This window comes from Rattus norvegicus, chromosome 1 (assembly GCF_036323735.1).
Source record: "Rattus norvegicus strain BN/NHsdMcwi chromosome 1, GRCr8, whole genome shotgun sequence".
Taxonomy (NCBI): Eukaryota; Metazoa; Chordata; class Mammalia; order Rodentia; family Muridae; genus Rattus; species Rattus norvegicus.
The window spans coordinates 211,010,259-211,031,156 of NC_086019.1; the positions used below are offsets into that span (position 1 = coordinate 211,010,259).

Sequence of the window (20,898 nt, forward strand, 5' to 3'; positions counted from 1 at the left end):
ACAGCAAGGAGTCAGGCACCATTTTTTATAAAAACGCATAGTCTCATTTTCCACTCTTTAAAATCACATTCAAAAATCGGCAAAGAAACGCCCCAGGAGTGAGTAGACAATAGGGGAGGGTGCGCCCACCCAGCCCCAGAGGGAGAGGGCGCGACACCACACACAGCTGCGCGACTGGCACAAGGGGGCATGCGGTGGGCAAGGTGGCACCTGTGGATGGTGGCCACTGACATGACATGGGCTAGGGGGCTGGACAGTGTGGGTGGGGGCACACTGACCAGCCAGGACAGGGAGGGCCGGCCCCAGCTGGGTTCTTATGCTGTGCCACCCACCTGCCCAGGCTGTCCCACTGTGGTCCTGGGCAGATGAGCCTCACCCAGCCCAGAGTTAGGGATCTAGGTTCAGGCTAGGCCAGTGTGGCCCAACAATCTACAGTCGTTTTTCTATGCTCCTGAGTCCAGGCACGCAATGGGAAGAGGGGACTTGCAGGGAGGCCAGCAGCAGCCACTGCCAATGGCAGCCTCCTGATGAGGCAGGTGTCACACACAGGCTTTTCCTAAACAAGGACCCAGGAGCCCGTCACTGTGGGAGACCGCCAAGTCTGGGGAGACAAGGGCCTTCTCTCACCAGTGGCAAGAGGGCAGGACAGAGAGGTCTGTCCCTCTGTGGCATGGGAGCTATGATAGGAAAGTTCAAGTAGTATCCCTGTGTTGCACCTTCCTAGGGTAGGGGTGCTGGGCCACCCAGCTGGGCCTCAGGCTGAGTGTAGCCCACAGAGCCTGAAGTGACACACCCACCGACTGTGGCTTCACCCCATGGAGGGGCAAGAGGGCTGCTGAGGGTTGCTCCTCTTCCCAGTAGGAAGATACTGGGAGCAAGGACCCTAGGGGGATGCGGTGGGGGCGGGGCAGGGGTGCTAGACAGTGGCTGGGTTGGTGGCAGCAGGAGCTGAGGCAAGCAGGCCCCTCCCTGGGGGCTGGGCCAGGCTGGGGCCACAGGAAATCACAATAATTACAAAATAAAACCTTTTCCGCTTTGCGGGAAAACAAATAATAAAAATTCAACAAAATAAATTAGAGGTTTATAAAAGGCGGGTGGGCAGGCGGGCAGCAGATGGGTGAATCAGAGGCCGTTGGCACTGCCACGCTGAATCAGTGGCACCTTGCTCAGCTCCACCACAGGTGAGCGTGGCTTGTTCTTCATCTTGGGCACTCGCTGCACCAGCTGCTGGGCCTCACGGTAAGCATCGCGCAGCTCTTTTTTCCATTGCACCAGCTCAGGGTCACTCTGTACACATCCAGGCTGTCAGTCTCTGCTGGCACCCACCCACCCACCCGCACCCTAACCTCCCCTCCCCCGCTCTTACATCACACTGCAGGACAAACTGCTTGCCACCTCGGATCTTAAGCAGGAGACACTTGCGTTCCTTGATCTGTGTCTCTTCCACCGACTGGATCTCTTCCATGGTCAGGAGGCTCTGCTGCAAGGTGGGAAGACAGAGCAGGCTGTGAAGGAAGGCCCTGAAACCCACCCAGTACCCACACCACGTCCTAGCAGAACCTTTCTTACCGGAGCCTCGCCTTCACCCCTCCACTCAAGCCGGTTGGGGAACAGGTAGAAGTATCGCCGCTGCCACTGGGTCAGGAAGGGGTTGCCCATCTTGGACATGTAGCCATGCATGATGCAGTCCTTACCCAGGGCGTAGTCTGTACAAGAGATGGGTGCAGGCTCAATACCCCACCCCCACCCAGACACTTGCTGGCTGTGGTCTTGGTCAGTTTCTTAGCAGAGCCCGCTTCTCATTTCTGCAGTGTGCAACAGGCCGGGCTTCCCCCACGGTCTTAAGTCCTCACCCTCCTCGTGGCCCAGCTGTTTGTTTTTGGCTTTCTTCCGTGCCTCCAGCCGGTCTGTCTCAGCATTGATGGTATCAAAGACAGTCTCTGCCACCTCCTGTTGCCACCGCTCAGAGATGGTGAGAGGGAAGTTGCGGTACAGTTCCTGGTCACTGTCCAGTAACTTCACCAGGTGGACATGGCAGGAGCACATGGATAGACAAAGGGTGCCAGGACATTATCAGTCACAGGCCTGTGTAGGGCCCTAAGCTAGGGATCGTCTCATGAAACCACCCTCCCCAGGGAGGCTGGGGGATGGGGAAGTATGGCCCATGGCTCACAGGGTAGCCAGTGTCTCACAGGGGCAGAGAAGGGGCAAGGGCCATCCAGACCAGACCAGACCAGACCAGGTCCAGGGGTCAGGGCCAAGCAAGGTGCATACCTTGATTCCTTTTGTGTCCTCCTCATCAAAGGAGCCAATGTCAAAGGCGTCCGCTGCATTCACCTCCCCGCGTGGGGGGATCAGTGGAGGAGGGTACTGTGCAGAGCAGAGGCTGAGCATCAGCATGGGTGAGGGGCCATGGGGTTTCCCATCCTACCCCTGGATAGACTTTTACCTTCTGTAAGAAGACCATCTGCCAGTCCAGGGAACGGAAGAAGGGGCTTTCTTTTACCTCTTGAGCCCTATGGAGAAACACCCGTCACCTGGGCTCTGCACTACCCACGATGAGCTAGGTCCAAACTGTGGGGTCACCAGCTTAGGTCTGACTCCTGACTCAGCTACCTTTTGGTCTGTGACCTTAGGCAAGTTCTGGAACTCTCAGCCAATTTGCTCATCTCTAAATGGGAGAAGCAGCTCTCACATCCTGGGGTTGATGTGAGTTTTAATACTACTTTGTCTGATAATTAACAGATATCCCGGTAGACCTACAAAGTTGCTATTAAGCTGGGTGTGGTGGTACATGCCTTTAATCAGAGGCAGACGTGTTCAAGGCCAGCCTCAACTACAGAGTAAGACTAACCTGGCTTACATGAAACCTTGTCTCAAAAAATACCCTCCCCCCTATGCAAAAAAAAAAAAAATAGTCTTTGCTACAAAGATTTTCTCTGAACCCTTTGAAAGCCCATCCTCAGTTGATTCGAACTGTGACACACTCAGCTGCCCTGCTACCTTCAGGGCATAGGGCCATGACCTCCCTTGTGAGCTCCATGGAGGGGTTTAAATGAGGGGACACAGCCACTGTTCTAAGGGGGCACAGCCAGAGGCCAACCAGGCTGGTCCAACAGACCACAGCAAAGACTGAGGAAGTCCACATGGTGGAGAGGTCAGAATGCTCACCCACGGCCCAGACAGCCTAGTCTCCGATTGACATCCCTCTGCAGCAAACCTTCCAGCAGGGATCGGAGTTCAGGGGAGAAGGAGTCAGGCAGCTCAACAGCCTTTCAGGACAAAGAGAAGGAGGGTGTCAACAGAAGCCAGGAAGAGTGAGCCCTTGGTTCTGGGGGAGGGTGAGAGGCCAGCAGAAGGAGATGAGGCCCAGCTTCCTACTGGTTCTCACCAAGTGTGAGCTCTGACATCATAAACAAGGCAAGAGGCTACAGGGCAAGAAGCCTATCCCTTAAGGAAGGGACAGAGAAGGGATGACTGGCTCAAGAGCTCTGCTGGCTAGAGAGAACCAGGAGTTTATGCTTCTGGCATCACATGCACCTTCACTGCACTCTTACACTTACCATTGTCAATGTCATGCGGTCAATCTCATGCTTGTCTTTGGTCTTGTGCTGCCGGAAGGGGCTGTGTCTGGACAAGAGGTCAAAGACCAATGTCAAAAAACAAGAATGGGAAAAGTGAGGAAGAATGATGGATGAGGCTGGTAAGAGATAAGGGAGGCTCCACCTCTAATACCCAGGCCATAGAGGGCTCCCCTCTACGCTACCTATCTGTACCGGCCACCTGGGATAGCCTACTCACCCCCGCAACAACTTGAAGAGCATGCAGCCCAGGGAGAACCAGTCGGCACTGCTGTCATAGGCCACGCCCTTCTGTAGGACTTCCGGGGCCATGTACCCGTGTGTGCCCCTATGGGAGCACAGGCTATAAGTGAAGTGGAGGAGGGTTGGGAAGGGCATGGGGGATGGTTAGGCACTCACACACTGGCATGAGGCTTCTTCTTGGAGAAGTCACAGGCTAGGCCCAGGTCTGAGATTCTCACATGGCCATGCTCATCCAGGAGAATGTTGGCTGGCTGTGAAGGAAGCCCAGAGAGCTGCTGAGCCAAGAGGAGGCCAGTTTGGGCCCTCACTGGAGGGAACTATAGGTTTTTGGGACAAGGCCCCAGGTAGGACATCCCCTCTCCCTCCCACCCCACCCCATTACAACTGAACTCAGAAAGAGGCTCAGGCAGGAAGGGGAGGGGGGTAAGGCAGGAAGATAGGCTGGCCTTGTTGCAGGCCTAGAGGGAAAGATGCATAGCAGCAGCCCCTCACCTTTAGGTCCCTGTAGACTACAAAGCGATTGTGCATGTGTTCAAGGCCCAGGATGATCTCAGCTGCGTAGAAGCGCATGTCGGCTTCAGAGAAGACTCCATGCTGAGACAAGTGGTAGTGCAGGTCCCCACCTGAGGGGCAGCCCCCCAGGTGAGACTCAGCTTCCTGCCCAGGTCCAGCCCTAGGTCCACCCCCTAGGGCTGGTCCTGAGCTCACCGTTCATGAGATCCAGGATGAAACTGAGCTTGTCTGGTGTGTGGAATGCATATGACATGCACACGATGAAGGGGCAGTCCTAGGAGGGAGGGGAAGGTGAGCACAGGTGGCTGAGGCTTGGGTCAGAGGTCACTATGGAGGCCCACTTGGCCACCCAACTCACCCCAGTGCTGACGAGGGAAAGCATGATCCGCTCGTTCAGAGCCAGGGTCTCTCCCTGCTTCATCTTGATGCGTTTCTTGTCCAGACACTTCATGGCGTACCTATGATGGGGGAGTAGGTCAGCTATGTCAGCAGCCCTGCAGGGTAGAGCCCCAGGCTGCTTCAGTAGGCTGCTGCTGAGACCAGATGCAAGACTAACCACATGACACAACCAGTGCTTTAGAGAGGGCAGAAGGTGCTGGCAAGTTAGTCTCTGAGGAGCCTGAGGGAGATAGCATAGCCAAAGCAAAACAGGGAGGAGGGGACAGTGGCAGGAGTCACTCCTAGGCAGAGATTCAGGATGACAAGCTTGGGACGCTGACCCCCGTAACAGCTCTTCTTTAGAAGGCCCCAGTCCCTCATATCTCTAGAAGTCTGACTCCTCCCTCGGGCACCCCACCCAGTTCCAGCTGATTAGGGTGCTCACATCTTGCCTGTGTCTGCTTTCCGGCACCCATAGACCTCACCGAAGCCCCCACGCCCGATGATTCGATGCACACTGAAGTCATTCATGGTCAGCTGCAGAGTGGCAACAGCCAGGGTCACTGCAAGCCTCCTCGGCCCCACAGCAGAGGCATTTGGGCAGCAGGGACAGGCCTTGGTACCAGGGTCCCCTACTCCTGTGATCTAGACACACACTTACCTTTCTCTAGCCTCTCCTACTGGGATCCCAGCACGGGCCCTCCTTCCCCCAGAGCCACCACTGTGGGGCTGATGGCAAAGCCCTGGCCACTGCATTTCCCCAAGGTCCCCTGGCAGACCAGCTCCCTAAACCCACTCACGTGGATGTTGAGCTCTACATTCTTCCACTGGCAGAACCGTGTGAACTTGTCACTGGGAAAGAAGGAGGACACACACTCAAGCAAGCATCGAGGCATTGAGAGGTCATCAGAGCCTGTTCCACCCACTGCCCACTGTCCTGACACATGGACACAGAGACATCCTGAGCCTAGTCAGGCCACAAGCCTCAGCAGCCTGAACCATATCGTCCTGCTAGGATCACAGAAATGGTTTCCAGTCAGACCTCCACCAAGGCATAACACCTGCTGCTCACATACCCCCAGCCAAGGGCTCATTCCCAGTGCTGTCACCTTGTCAGACCCTACTGCCTATGGCTGTGACTGAAAATGCTGCTCCTAGCATTCTGTCTAGACTCTGGTGGTTCATACCACAGAAGGAAGTGTGTACTTTAGGGTCTAGCCCTGCCTCCATAGCACAGGGAGACACAGGGTGGAAGAAGAGGACATTAGATCTATGTGATCCCCTGTGATGGGGCAGGGAGAGACCCCACACCTGGCAGCTCAGAGCCAAGCAGGCTGCCTGTCCGAAGACCATTTATCTTGCTTCTCCTACTCACCTCTCAATGAACTTGTGGAACACATCCCCTCGGAGGTTCTGACAAATCTCCTCAATGTATGGCTATGGGGAGAGAGCTGGGAGTCAGTGACCAAGTCTATTAGCCCCTGGTGACCCAGGTCCTGCATCCAGCCCCAAGCTCCAGGACCCCAGCTGTCTTAAGTGGGCAAGATGGGGGCAAGAGGAGAAGTGCCCAGCACGAACCTGGAAGAGATCTGGAGGTACCTGCTTCTTCACCAGGTGGCCCTGGACATGCTCCGTGGCATTCTTTGAAAAGGGCTGGAGAGGACAGAGGTGGCTGTGAATCCTATACAAGGCCCTTTCTTCTCTTGTAACCCCAGGTTGCTGGGGGTCAACACATGAGTTCACACCCCAAAACAGCTGACCAGGATACTCACATGTGAGCAGGCCAGCAGTTCTTTCATGATGTAGGAGTCAAAGATCTCCCGGCTGCGGACCACACGTTCCTCCTCCGTCTCCAGCTTCTCATATTTCTTGATCTGGTGGAAGGAACACCTACAGATGATGATCTGTGGCCAAGGCACAAGGCTAGATGCCAGGTGTCTCACAGACACAGCATGTGCTTACACACCCTTATCTCAGTAGGCCTTGCCCATCTTACCTCTTCATAGAACTCCACCAAGGGCTTGGCCTCTTCCAGATGGTTCAGGCAGAAGTCCCGGAAAAGCAGGTATCCTGAAAGCAAGTCTGGTTACGCTAAGCCATGCACACCCTCCTCTAAGGGGCCTTCTAATCACTATGAGTGGAGTGAGCTTGGGGATTCCTGGACAAAACTAGTCAGGGCAGTAGCAGAGACCATCTGTACTGTAGGAAGGGTCTGGGCAATGTGGCCACTTAGGCTGCCACCAGCCTAACAAGTTCCACATTCCAGGTTAGGGTCCTTATACTTCTGTCCTATCCCCAGAATATCGCCTCTGTAGATGATGGCTAGAAAATGCTGGCACTATGGCAAGGTATGGAGGAGAGTGGGGTTGGCTCTGGCATTAGGCAGTCGGTCGGGGCAGTGCTATGCTCTAACCCGTCTGTGCTGGAGACACTATCTACTCTGGGCAGCAGTCAGGTTCTTGGTGGAGATGGCATGATGGACTGGTCAGGCTGTAACAGGAGGGACATGGCACACAGGACAGAGTGCCTCTCCCTACACTCCTTCACATCTAGAGGATTTTCACAGTATCTCTCAGAGAAAGGCAATTCCAGTTGGGAAAACTGAGGCTCAGGGACACCCGTCATACGAACTCAGAGCTGTCTAAGCCATTGGAAGATCCCTGGAAAAGTCAGGCCAAGGGTGGAGGTCTCAGAGTAGCTTCCAGACGGCAGAGCTGAGAGTGGCTTCCCCGTCAGGCCGCTAGTCCAGCAGGAATGCCTGAGGGTTTTGTTGTTGTTTTGTTTTGGAGACAGGGTTTCTCTGTGCAGCCCTGGCTGTCCTGAAACTTTGTAGACCAGGCTGGCCTTAAACTCAGAGATCTGCCCGGCCTGTCTCTACCTACCAAGTGCTGGATTAAAGGCTTGTGACACCACTGCCCAGCTGGGATGGCTGAGTTAAGCTGGGTGGCTTTCTATGCCTCTCTGAGGAGCACTGGTGGCCTAGTGTTATTAATGGCCTCTAGTCAGGCTTTTCTGCTAATGCTTAAAGCCATCAATTCTTCTAAGGGCAGTCTGGTGGAACCTTCCAGTGACTTGTGAACAAGCCTTGTGGAGAGAGGTTTGATATTACAAAGCACTCTTACTGACATCACTGACTCAGGTCCATCCTGTCTGCTGGAGCAATTGGGCTCAAGGTCCCATTTCTCAGATTTGAAGAACTTTTGAGGCTCAGAGAGGAGAGGCAACTTGCCCAAAGCCAGAGAGTACAGACCTGTACCCCCAGGCTGTATTCTTTCTGGCCTACTGCTCAACTAAGGACGACTTCCAGTGCCTGATCCTTCCAGGACACCCTCAATTCCATCCTGAGATCCTACCCTCAGGAAGCCCAAATCTAAGGCTGAGGCCCTGTGTGACTACAGTGGCTTCCTGGGACATCACCCCAAGCTTGCCCTTTAGGCTGGGCATTGGTGTAGATAGCATGACACTTCTAAGATAACCCAAGTTTACCAGCCCCCCCCCCCCACACACACTCTCACACTCACACCAGAGGAGGAAGGATGGAGGGGCCAGCTCTGAGGCAGGTTGCTCGCTTAGGGCCTGGGGGGTGTGAGGGGTGGAGGCGGGGCCAACCACAGCTCCACAGGCACCACAGGAAGGGCCCCGCCTCTTCCTGTCAGTTCTACCAACGGCCCAAAGCAGCTGTGGCTGCGCCAAGGGGAAGCTGCAACTCTCAAAAACAAAAACCCCAAAGGAGGAACTTCCCTGGCGCCTGGGGAAGACTGATGGGTCCCCACCCCCACCACAGGGCTCCCTGGGCAGAAGCCAGGGGCTGGGAGGCACAAAGGGTCACCATTCTTTACTGGAGGGGGAGCCTGAGTAGTGGGGAAACTTCTGGGGCAGGGGTACATGGCACAACCAGAGGCAGGATAACAGGAAGCTGGCCCCAGAGTTCTCTTGGAGAGACCTCAGCGTGGGAGAGGTGCCTGTACTTACCTAACTTCTGTGAGAAGATCTTTTCAAAGGTCACTTCTCCTCGATCCTCTAGATACTTCTGCATGACGCTGCGGATGCTGAAAGCCAAGGAGTACAATGAGCAGGGCCCACAGAGACCTTGGGCCAGAAGTCTGGATCAAGGCACTCATTTTCTATAACGAATGTATTAACACACACACATACACATGAGTATCAAGGTGTGTAGAGGTCAGAGCAGAACTCATGGGAGTTGGTTCTCTCCTTCAATGAGTCCCAGAGATCAAACTTAGGCTGCCAAGCTTAGGAGCAACACTTTATTCCTTTACCCACTGAACCATCTCTCCTAGGTCTTTTTTTTTTTTTTTTTTTTTTTTTTTTTTTTTTTTTTTTCCGGAGCTGGGGACTGAACCCAGGGCCTTGTGCTTGCTAGGCAAGCACTCTACCACTGAGCTAAATCCCCAACTCCTTCCTAGGTCTTTTTTTAAAAAGAGTTATTTATTATATTTAAGTACACTGTAGCTATCTTCAGACACACCAGAATAGGGCATCAGATCAGATGGTTGTGAGCCACCATGTGGTTGCTGGGATTTGAACTCAGAACTTGTGGAAGAGCAGCCAGGGCTCTTAACCACTGAGCCATCTCTCCGTGCCCCCTGCCCTCCTTTTTTTAAAGATAGGACCACATCTGGTATCATACACCCTTAATCCCAACAGAGGCAGTGGATCTCTTCAAGGCCAGCCTGGTTTATAGAATGAGTTCCAAGACAGCCAGAACTACAGAGAAACCCCATTTAGAAACAAACAAGCAAACAAACAATGCTAGAATGACATCCTATAGCCCAGGCTAGACCATGTCTGTTTGGAATGGAACCACTCTTCATCTCAGTGTCATCACATCCTCTAGGGAGCTCCTAGCCCTTCGGCTAGCCTGGTCACTCATTCTGTCCACAGGTTACTTCAGCAGATCCTCGTTTGTGCCTACTGTTTACAGAGGTGTGTGTCACATACTGCTAATGCTGACTCTGGAAAAGCCAGGACGAGTCCATTGGTTGGATAATGGACAGAACAGCAGAATGTGGCCATCTTATGGTCTGGCAGTAGAAGGAAGGGAGCACTGATACTTGACAGGTTGAGGACCAGGACCAGGTAATGAATGGCGGCCTCAGAGCACTCAGAGCTGTATGAAGCCATCCACATGACTCCAAGACAGGTTCACTGGCAGACTCAGGTTTGTGGGTACTAGAGACTTGGGGGAAACTGCCAAAGGGGCCATGGGTTTTTTTTGTTGTTTGGTTGGTTATTTTGTGTATGTAGGTCAGAGGACAACTTCTAAGAGTCGGTTCTCTCTTCCCTTATGTGGGTTCCAGGGGTCAAACTCGGGCTGTAAAACTTGGTATCTTTTTGTTTGTTTGTTTGTTTTTGTGTTTTAATAGCTGAGCCATGTCAATAGCCCAGGGGTAGGGTTTCCTTGGGAAGTGATAGGATGCTAGGGGTGAGGACAGCATAATAAAGTGAACACATGTTATACAGAAAACACCAAATTCTTCTTTACTTCCTGGTGGTCTTGGAGGGACAGGGCTTTGCTGTGGTAGTTGAGGATGGCGCAATCCTTCAGAGTGCTGGAGTCACAGGCATACATCACGGCACCAGCTTTGAATTGCACTCCTTGATGACTTTATATTGTATTTCATCAGCTTTGAATTGATTCCTTAATGACTTTATATTGTATTTCATCAGCTTTGAATTGAATCCTTAATGACTTTATATTGTATTTCATCTTCATCCTAGCACTCAGGTATATCGGGGTTCAAAGCCAGCCTAGGTTACGAGACCCTGTCTCAAAAAAGGAAAGTTCAAGCCTCAGTTTGTGTGTCCCTAACACTTGGATAAAAACATGTCCCCTGCCTAGACCACCTGGTTAGACCACAGCAGAAAAACTGATCACCAGAGTTCCTGAGACATTTTCACAACCACCACCTTGTTTACTCATTGCGACACTGCACAGCCTGGGGAGATCTCACCGAGCTACATTCCATACTTCAGAGGCCTCCTTGTCCTCACCCTCCTCCTCTTCTGGGCCACTTGCATCCTGGACCTGCCGACCTGTCCCAACATCTCTTCAGAGAACACACAGCTGCCCAACTGAGGGCGTGAGAAGCCAGGGGATGTGCTAGGCCAAATCCTAGAGAATGTGTGGAACCCCAGCAGGCCTCTGCCCAGGAAACTAAGGCCCCACACCACAGTTCAGTTTTCTGTGCTCGCCTCTACCTCCCCTAGACTCCCAAGCAAGTTAAGCACACACTAGCCTGGTCACTTAGAGTCAGGCACTGTTCATGGAATGACACCTTTACCTACTTCTAGGTAGGTCTTTCCCGGATACAGGCCACTGGAATGTGGTATCAGTGGGTGCTAAAGCCTTGGGGGCCTGTGGTAAAATCAGCTCTGGGTGGTGGGGAGCTGCTGTGTAGAGATGTAGACTTTTGCTGGCTTCCTGAAGTGCAAACAGGATGTCACCAGGTGGTGAAGCCCAGGAAAAGGGCTGGGAGTATTAAGACAGGTGGAGAAAAACTGGCCCAGCAACAAAAGGCCCACAGGATAGAGAAGGTACAGCAAAACCCCATGGAGGAAAGGACAGGAATAGGGTGCTAGGGGATTTCAAAACCAGAGTCCAGCCTGAAGGTATGGCCCTAGGAGGCTGGATGTAAGGCAGAGCAGAGACCCCATGGGGTCACTATGTGAAAAAGTCCAGGTAGACACTGCTAAGGTGAGAGGGAAGTGAGGCTGGGGAGGTGACGCAGTCCGCTGAGCTGTGGGTATAGGAAGGGTGTCTGCCAGCCATACGTTACACTCTGAGCTTCCAGAGTGTACAGGGTTAGGAAAGATGACAGCTATGGTCAAAAGTAAAACTGGGGGGGGGGGGTGTTGGGGATTTAGCTCAGTGGTAGAGGGCTTGCCTAGCAAACGCAAGGCCCTGGGTTCGGTCCCCAGCTCCGAAAAAAAGAAAAAGAAAAAGAAAAAAAAAAAAAAAAGTAAAACTGGGGAGAGTGGTGCCTGGGTTGCAGTCTCCAGGCCCAGCCCTTCCAGAAAGGCCTCTCACCATAGTAAAACATGCTGAGCTGCCCAGGGCCCAGTCCTGAAACTGTGACCCTCTCAGCTTCCCTAGAGGCTGGGAGATACCACAGGTCTACCAAAAGCTGTCTCTGACAGGAAGTGGGGCTCTGATGACCAGACCAGGTCTTGGTGACTCTGGGCTTCCAGCCTGCAACTCCTACCCAAACCCAGACCCTCCTATACAGTTGCCTCACACCTGGTTCCCTCTGGTAATGCAGAGGCACCAAGGTCAAATGCGCCCTTCATCTACACTGGGCCAACTTCTCTTCCTGGGGACCATCCATATCAACATACGTCCCTGTCTTCAGAAGATTCAGAGGGCTCAGAATAAATAGGATAGACTAAACCTCACAGACATGTATGAACAACAGGAACCTGGAGAAAAACTTTTAGTTTGAGAAAGAGTCCAGCTGGGTGGTCCGCACCTAAATTTCCAGCACTCAGAGGAGACTGAGGCAGGAGGTTTTCTCAAACCTCCTATCTCAGACAAAACTCAGTGAAATAAATCAGATGCAGCCCACTCTCTGCCTGCAGATGGCAGCCTGGCCAGGCAACTCTGCCCATGGGAGGCCGATCTCTCTGATCTGACAAGAGAGTGGCACTCCCCAAAATACGGCAGGCAGGCACGGAGACGTGAAGCGTAGGAACCTGTACAATCAGGCGCTTGAGTCTCATCTGGCAGACAGGCCAGCAGGGTGAGACCGTCACCGTCCCCAAGCACTGGTCCTGGGTGCTGTGCTCATCACCCAATATTTATATTCTGGAACATTTCGGTCCACAGACAGGCAGACAGGATATGAAGCAGTAAAGTGATGGTGGAGGTGTGTGTGGGGGGGGGGTTGTCAGCTTGTCAGTTCTCCATGCAGTGAAGAGTCAGACGGACATGGTCAGGAAGGGTCAGGTGGGATATATGGCCAGAAAGATGCAGATGACAAAGACCACAGCTGTTAGGGAGACCTCACCAGAAGCAGGGCAGGGCACTGGGAATGGGGGCTCTGGGTACAACTGGGATACCCTCCTAACCCTGTACTGGCTTCTTGAGAACTGACAAAACAGGCTATCTTGGCTGAAGGCATGCCCACACAGGGTCGGGGGCCATGGCCTAGAGCAGCTGAGATATATGTGTATACATGAGCCTAACAGAGACAGTGCTTGTTAAAAGACCCTGCCTTAGACGGCAAGAAGTCAACAAGACAGGACTCTCTGCTTTTCCCCTGGGCCTGGGACCCAACAGGAAGTCAGACTTCAGGCTGGAGACTGTCCTTCCCATGAAGGGCTACACCTGGGCACAGACATATTCTCCCCAGCCCACAGTACCTCATTTTTTTCCTTAAAAGAAAAAATTTTTTTTAAAATTAGTACTACCCCAGAACCAAACATAAGGTCAGGCTTGAGCAGAGCCCTTGAATGGAAGGCCTTCCAGCATGGCCATTTTAGGATTTCCAGTTTATCCTCATGGAGGTAAGAGGCTATGGAAGCTGGCAGATTAGAAAAGGTATCAATGGACAAGATTCCTGGCCAGGAAGCAAGTGCAGGAAGACTTGCACAGGGGGCAGCAGCCTCCTGGATGGGTCCCTGATGCTGACAGTACCTGGACATGTGACATGCTCTGAGTGGCACCTCTGTCCCCACCTAAACCAATAACCCACATCCATCTTGAGGTACATGGTTCTCAAAGTCTCCACTTAGGAAGCTGAGGCCAGCACATAGTAAGTTCTAGCTGGTCTGAGCTACAGAGTGAAAGGCAGTTAAGACTGCCATTACTCTGGAGTGAAAGGCAGTTAAGACTGCCATTACTCTGGGTGGGAGACATCAGAGCCCCTGTGCCTCAGCAGCTGGACCCCCAGAAGGTCATCACAAAGCGTGTTTTCCTCTTTTGACATATGCACATATATGTGTTCACATGAACTTTGGCACATGTGCAGATGCAGGTACATGTAAAGAAGGTGCCGTCAGATCTCTCCCTATCCACATCATTTACCAAGGCAGAGACTTTTCTGGAACTCAGAGCTGGGGACTGAGCTAGTCTAGCTGGTCAGCTTGCCCAAGGGACCCCATGTCTCTGCTGTCCGAGTACTGGAGTTACAAGTGAGCCATAAGCCAGTCTGGCCCTTATGTAGGTGCCAGGATCCAAATTCTAGTCGTCACGTATACAGCAAACTTTTATCTACTGAGCCATCTCTCCAGCCCTATTTTAGTTTTCTGATATAAGGTCTTGCTATGTAGCCCAGGCTGCCCTTAAACTATCTTCCTGCCTCAGCCCCCAGAGTGTTAGAGCATGTGCCACCATGCTCACTCAGCTAAGATACAGACTTCAACGCTGGTTTCCTCTTTTGCAAAACAAGAGTGTCAAGGAAATGGAGTTGTAACTTCTATACGGCATATTAGAAAGCTTGAGGGGCTGGGGATTTAGCTCAGTGGTAGAGCGCTTACCTAGGAAGCGCAAGGCCCTGGGTTCGGTCCCCAGCTCCGAAAAAAAGAACCAAAAAAAAAAAAAAAAAAAAAAGATACACATTTTTCTAGTAAAAAAAAAAAAGTACGATTTATGAGAAAGAACTCAAAATATATTATTTATGGGGTTGGGGATTTAGCTCAGTGGTAGAGCGCTTGCCTAGGAAGCACAAGGCCCTGGGTTCGGTCCCCAGCTCCAAAAAAAGAACCAAAAAAAAAAAAGAAAGCTTGAAAGGTCTAAAGGGGAGGGGGTGCTCCCGGGGTTCCCAGTCTTCTGTGCCATTGTGAGCCTGCTTTTCTCCTCTTAGACATTGAGACATGGTTATCCTAAGCTTTATTATCTGGCATTCCACAACTCCTAACTGCCCACATTAGAACATGATTCTGTGCTATGCTAACCAGTCCACACTCGTCCTGTACTCAAAGGAAGGGGCTATGGCCAGGCAGTCTCAGAGAAGCCGAGCAGTGGCCAGGGCCAGGCCCATTGGCAGGAGGTGAACCCAACAGAGTGGCTGCCACTCCTCGGGCCCAGAGAGCAGCTTTAAACTCCCATGACTCCACCCTAGAGTACAGCAGAGAGCTCCATACCTGTTCTGCCAAAGAATTGAGGGCATCTAGGCACTAGCATGCTTAGTGCCAGGGTGACCTACCCCGTCCCCATTCCTCGCACCTCTAACACCTAGGGTGCCTACAGTTTGAGGAGTAGGCCTGGCCTGACTTCAGGAGTAGGAAGAAGGAACTTCCTCTCTCTTCACAGTGACTAAAGTGAGAGGACAGCAGGAGGGGAGGGAGTGGCATCTAAAAAGAACTTCTCCTAAGAAAGGTACCACGTGCTCAGTATGAGAGCAAGTCCCACACTCTGGCCTGGTGGCCTAGTACGTCAGGTATGTCCTCACAGATGGCTCCCACGCAGGGAGCTCGGCTGTATGGACTGGGAGGGCCTGAAGAAAGGAGTCTGAAGCAAACACACCCATTTTGATAGTAAGACCAGGAGTGGAAGAACCCACTGGAGGTCCACAGTAATCCTATGATAAAGTAAACATCCAAATTGTCTTTGAGTAATATCTCAGCAGGGGATGGGAGGGGAGGGCCTCAGGACCAGGGCTTATTCTACCTCACCAGAGGCCTAGAACATGGCTGCATACCTCCCAGGAGCCTGCCAGGCTAGAAGGAATAGTCCTGGCTGGTACACAGTTCTGGTGTTTGTGTGACGATGACACTGATGTTGTGACACTCAAGAAGCTGGTGCAGAGGCTACAGGTCTCCAGGCTGGTGTGTCTCAGCTGGCCACATTGGGAACTGTCACACTCTGGGAGGGAACAGCTAAAAAGCTGTGGCTGTAGCTGGGGCATTCCCTGGTGGCATTTCCAGGAGCCTGGCACAGAGGTGGCAACAGCAGAAGGAGGTCCCCTGGGGCTTCTTATTAATATTTCTCAATGACTCTCCCCGGGGCTCAACAACGTTCTCAAAGTTCAAGAATGGGGCTACCAACAAAGAGGAAAGGACAAATGTAACCACTATGTCCCAGTGAAGGACGATGCTGGATGACCCCGAGCCCATGGTCAGTGTCCAGCAAGCCCCAGACCACCGGGATCTCCTGCAGGATGTTTAGGAAGAGACACTTCAGCCATCACAAACAAGATGTAAACAGGCACCCTGCACCTTACTGCCTACAAGGACAACAGGAGTTGAGATCTTGTTCGTGTGCATTGAGAACACCATTCTAGGGGTCCTTGCCTGGCAGTCACTGGAAGGAGGTTGTCCCCTATTCTAATTCTGGGGCAGCTTCCACCCTCAGAGAAGTGACCCCCACTTTATCACCAAACACCCACGTCTGCATCACCAATGCCGCCCTTTTCAGTAAGCAGTGATGTGAGACAAGATGTCGTTACGGAAAAATGCTGCTGCCAAACGCCTTACTTTTGGGCTCTCATCTGAAGTGGGCCTGAAATAACCTAAGTGTAACTATCCTGAAGAAACGGCCTTAGGAGGCAGTGGGGAGCACGGAAGGGGCCCAGAGAGAAACCGCAGGTACAGCGGAGGCTGTGCATTCCTCAAAAACCATCACATGCTCTTGGCTCCTGCTGTTTATTCCATAATATCCTGAGAAAAGCAGCCATGTGCAGGCAGCTGGAATTCCCTGGGGCCTTAGGGCTCTCAGCTTCCTACACAGCAACCTGGGCACAAGGAGAAGCTGCTGCAGAGTGTGCCTGCGCTTGACGTCACCCAGGATTTACTACTAGCATGGATTGTGCATTAATAGGACACATCATTCCCAGGCTGACAGAGCCCAGATTCCTGTGCACGGATCCTGACCTGTGATGCTCGCACTCCCTTCAAATTCATTTACTGAGTGCACAGTGGAGAAGCAAGCAGAGCTGAGCAACTTAATAGCAAATCCATGAGAGCCTCGCTCCGGAGAGGAGGACAGATGGGAAAAGGCATCTCGGAGAGCCATTCCCAGGGAGCAGTAGCAGCTTCAAAGGCCCGCAGGGATAGACTGCAGAAAAGATAATCTTGTTTTCAGGGGCAGGAGGGGGTGGGTCTCTGCTACTGGAGTGGAATGTTCTGGTAAGGGGTAAAAGGCTGGCAACTGCAGGCTTTCTGCTAGTGATGGAGAAGTGCAGGGAGGAGGAAGAGCAAAAGCCTCTTAGCTCGCCTTCTCAGCTCGCCTTCCCCCACCAATCTAGGCAGGAAGTCCTGGCTGTAATGAGTTAACAGGAACGAAGAAGCAGAGAAGGAAGAGTAGCAGGGTCTGGGGAGACCGGGGAAACAAGCACGGGGCGGGCAGGGGCGGGCAGCATCAGAGGAAGCTCGTGGTGGGGGAGGGACCAGGAAATAGCCCAGAGAACCAGAAGGCTGCAAGAGGCACCCAGCTCCCACATGCTGCCGCTGGGGCTGCCACTGTCACTGGGGAGAGCAGGGACATCTCCCGGGACCGCCCAGGCAAGGCTCCTCACCCAGGAGCCCTGAGATTAATTACACAGGGCCTTAGTGGTCATATTAAGCAAATGATGCTAATTACAGGACTGCAGCAGCTGCTGGAAAAGAGGCAACAGCATCTGTATGGCGAGGACCACACCTCAGCCCCACAGCCCTGGGAGGTCATTGGTGGCAGATAAACTGAGGCACGTCCAGTCAGGACAAGTGTGCCTGGATCCAGTGTGAGCCAGTGTTGCAGGAGTGAGAAGCCAGGACCCCTGTGTTCTATCCATACAGAACCCCCACCTGAGAGAAGGTTGGGAATGAGTCTGCTTCCCCAGATCCTCTAGGTGACAGAAGGAAGGGGATATCTTTCTGCCAAGTTACAGTGGCACTATGCCCAACAGTTCCCAGTCCCCAACCCTGGGAAATAAGAGCTGCGATGCCAGCCAAGCTCAGCCAAGCCACAACCCTGGGCACCAGCCACAGAGAGGCTGCCAAGATGGCCTACCCCAAAGTGGAACAACTCCCATTGGCATACGGGCACAGGAACGAACCCCATTGCTTCTTTACCTGGCTCTAGCTTCAGGGTGGGGAAGCAGGACCTGTATCTAATGGAGGCCCTGGCATGGGATTGTCCTTCTATCTGTGCATTAGCTCTGCCAGGGCAGCCTGTTTCTGTTTCAGCAACTGGCGAAGGGCTTGGGTCCTGTATACTGTAACCACTGATGATACCAGAAACTGCCCTGCTACTTTCAGGCCACTACCCAAGACCCACAAGCTCCCACGACAAGTGGCTTCAGATTCTGGTCACAAAGCAGTTCTACGGGACTGGGAGGAAGAGACAAAGCACAGGTAGGAAGAGTACTGTGGTCAGGACTCCAGAGATCTGTGATCCAATCCCAGAGCTTCTATGTGACAAGCCTCAAAGCCTCTCGGTTGTAAATGAGAGAAATGCAGTCTGCTGGGCCAGCCAGAGTCCCAGAGTTGTGAAGACAAGACACTCCACACATTGGGACATATTGGGCACACCTGAGACATGATGGTAACCACCTTCAAGGGCAAGAGATCTCTGCCTTGAGAGTGCGCAAAGTACACCATGAAGGGGACCTGCTTTCTTTCCATCACTGGCGGGGGTGGGGTGGGGGGACGGGAGCGGGGGCGGGGTGGGGGAGCATGCATGCCTAGGGCCATGGCTACTGCAAGGCGACTCTTCTGAGCACACCAGTGACCAGAATTAGAGGCTCCTAACCATTCACAGATTGAGCGGTTGGCCCAACAATGTACGACTGATGGTGACCCTGCACCTGTGGTGTCGTTCCCTAGAACTTGCAAGCCAGCTTCAGTTTTGCTCACAGAAATCACCCCATCCTGGTAACTGTTGGCCTTGCCAATTTCACATGTTGGTTTTTGGATCAACTGAGATGACAGATGTCAAAATAAATAATGAATTATTAAACTTTCCATTCTTGTTTGATCGCATCACATCATAGCTGCCGCCATATGAAAAGGTAAAAAGAGAGAGAGGTACAGATCATCATCTGTCAGGGTTCTTGAACACCAGCAGGGGAGACGACCTGAGGTGGGCATCCATTAAGAGCAATTCGTTCTGGGGAAAGACTATCCAGACATGGAGAGTTCTAGAAAAGGCACCACCTCAAACTTTGCAGACCTCCCACCTGCATTAGAATCCCACAGCTGTGGCTACCCAGGAGAGCTCAACAAGTACCCTAGATGCTGACTGCACCTCCCCCACTCTTCCCTCTAAGTTTTGTCATTTCTGAACTCATTTCCATCCTAACTGCTGCTGCCCCTAGACAGCCCCAGCTGACACTCAGTCTAGTTCCTGTTTTGAGAAATCTGATTGCAAATGTCTTAGAAAAAAGGGGGGCCCAACGGCCTCTTCAAAACACAGACCAATTTTTCCTCTACTGGGCACCGTTCTCAGTCAAACTGAAACCCAGTGTGCAGCCACTGGAGGAGGGGCCCAGTGAGAGGCACAGCAGCAAGCCTGCAAGCTGCCCACCCCACTCTAAGGACTGAGGCCACTAGAGGCCTATTTCACACTGCCCACTGGGGGTGGGGGGGAAACTCGCCCCATGTCCTATGACATAGAATGGCAGTAAAATCAGGGCCAGTTCTTGGCTGCTAAAGGGGTTGGTATAAGAAACTGGAGGGACTGGCCTCACCACCCACCATGTGGCATCCTGGTGGGTGGACACATCTCTTCCAGATGCAGGACATCCAGGCCCTTCAGGTCAGGATGAAACATAAAACCAGAAGCTGAGAGCCCTGATGTGGAGGCCAGGTGCCACTGTGGATAACCCAGGTGACACTATACAAGCCATCCAAGTCTGAGCTCTCTCACACATACCTTGTTCTATGGGAACAAAACTACACCTGCCTCACTCACTCTCTGATCTCCTGAGCAGTTCACATGGGAAGATAAGTCTATTTGCCATAGTATACTGGACAAGCCCCAGCTACACCTCTCACATCCTGCCCTACTCTGCACCCACATCCTGGACAGTTTAAACTTTGATACCAGGTGCGATGACATCAGTTGTCTTGCAGAGAGGTGGCAGCACGTCCAGTTGCTGTAGGATGGGAGGTCCCCTGGTCAAAAGTACCCACAAGGAACCACATGTGGGGAAAAGGGTAAAGAAGGGACTTCCCTCACCCGAGCGCAGCCCTCAAGGACGGTACACTGCACTGTCCCCAGAAAACACTCCCAAACCCAATCTCATAGTGACCCCACCGTAGGCGAAAGCAAAAGAAAAAAAAAGTCTCCAGAGTGGTCCTCCTCACTCCACAAACCTCACAAGAGTGTTACCCACTCCAAGGGGAGTGGATAAGGGTAGTGAACACCAACGGGGGTGAGTGGGTGCTGGGAGCAGGAGCAACAGACTGTGTGATACAATCGGGTAAACAGAGGCAGACTTGAGGAAGGGAACCACAAGAGGACACAGAGGGTAGAGGGCAGAGCCAAGCATCAGGGTGGAATGAAGGCTGCAGCAGAGCTTGGGGCTGACAGCGACCAGGCCCGGCAGTGAGATACAGGAAGCGGCAAGGCGGCCCGGGGAACGCGGCTAGGAGCTTGGACTTGGGGCGCTCTGTGCTCACAGACACCAAGCTTGCGGCGGCAGGGGCAGAGGAAGTCTCTGAGTCCTGGGGCGGCCAGGATAATGGGGTCTCCGGGGCAGAAGGTCCCCGGAGTAGAAGGGGTTCTTGGGTCATGGGGCAGCCGGGATAGTGGGGTCCTGGGGCAGAGGGTCCCCGGAACCTAGGACGGAGAGAGGGGTCCCTGGGGCACTGTATCCCGGGGCGGCGCGTGGGGCCCGGCACAGGCGGGCTCACCTGGGCTCTGGCAGCAGGATCTTCTTGCTGGCGCGCGCGGCCGGCGTGGCCTTGCTCTTCTCCATGGCCATCAGGTAGCTCACATCGGCCAGCACCGCCTCCAGGTCGGCCATCTTGGCGGCGGCGGCGCTGTTCCTCCCGCCGCCCGAGGCTCCGCTCCGCTCCCGCTCGCTCGGCCCGGCCCGGCCCGCGCGGCTTGTCGGCCTCGGCGCCGCCGCCGCCCCGCCCGGTCCTCGCTCGTCGCCCGCTCACAGGCGGCGCCGCCCCATGGCGCCGGCTCGGGCCCGGCCCGGCTCGCGCTCCGCTCCCGCCGGGACTGCAGTCGGGGCGCCGCCGCCGCCGCCGCCGCCACCACCACCCGCCCGCCCGCGCCCCGGAGCTGCCGCCGCCG

General features: G+C 53.4%; 1 protein-coding gene across 1 annotated transcript; it reads right to left on the reverse strand.

The window, feature by feature from the left end:
* Positions 1 to 20,755, reverse strand: Grk2 (G protein-coupled receptor kinase 2). Its single transcript, NM_012776.2, has 21 exons — positions 20,508 to 20,755; positions 8,688 to 8,764; positions 6,712 to 6,785; positions 6,488 to 6,589; positions 6,294 to 6,368; positions 6,091 to 6,152; positions 5,516 to 5,567; positions 5,161 to 5,252; positions 4,696 to 4,795; positions 4,533 to 4,611; positions 4,317 to 4,447; positions 3,981 to 4,075; positions 3,802 to 3,909; positions 3,564 to 3,630; positions 3,172 to 3,272; positions 2,450 to 2,516; positions 2,275 to 2,370; positions 1,854 to 2,016; positions 1,570 to 1,706; positions 1,367 to 1,480; positions 1 to 1,287 (listed from the first exon to the last, which is right to left on the reverse strand). Exons 1-21 carry the CDS (start codon positions 20,618 to 20,620, stop codon positions 1,123 to 1,125), a joined length of 2,070 nt encoding a protein of 689 aa, NP_036908.2. The 5' UTR covers positions 20,621 to 20,755; the 3' UTR covers positions 1 to 1,122.
* Positions 20,756 to 20,898: the final 143 nt, after the last annotated feature.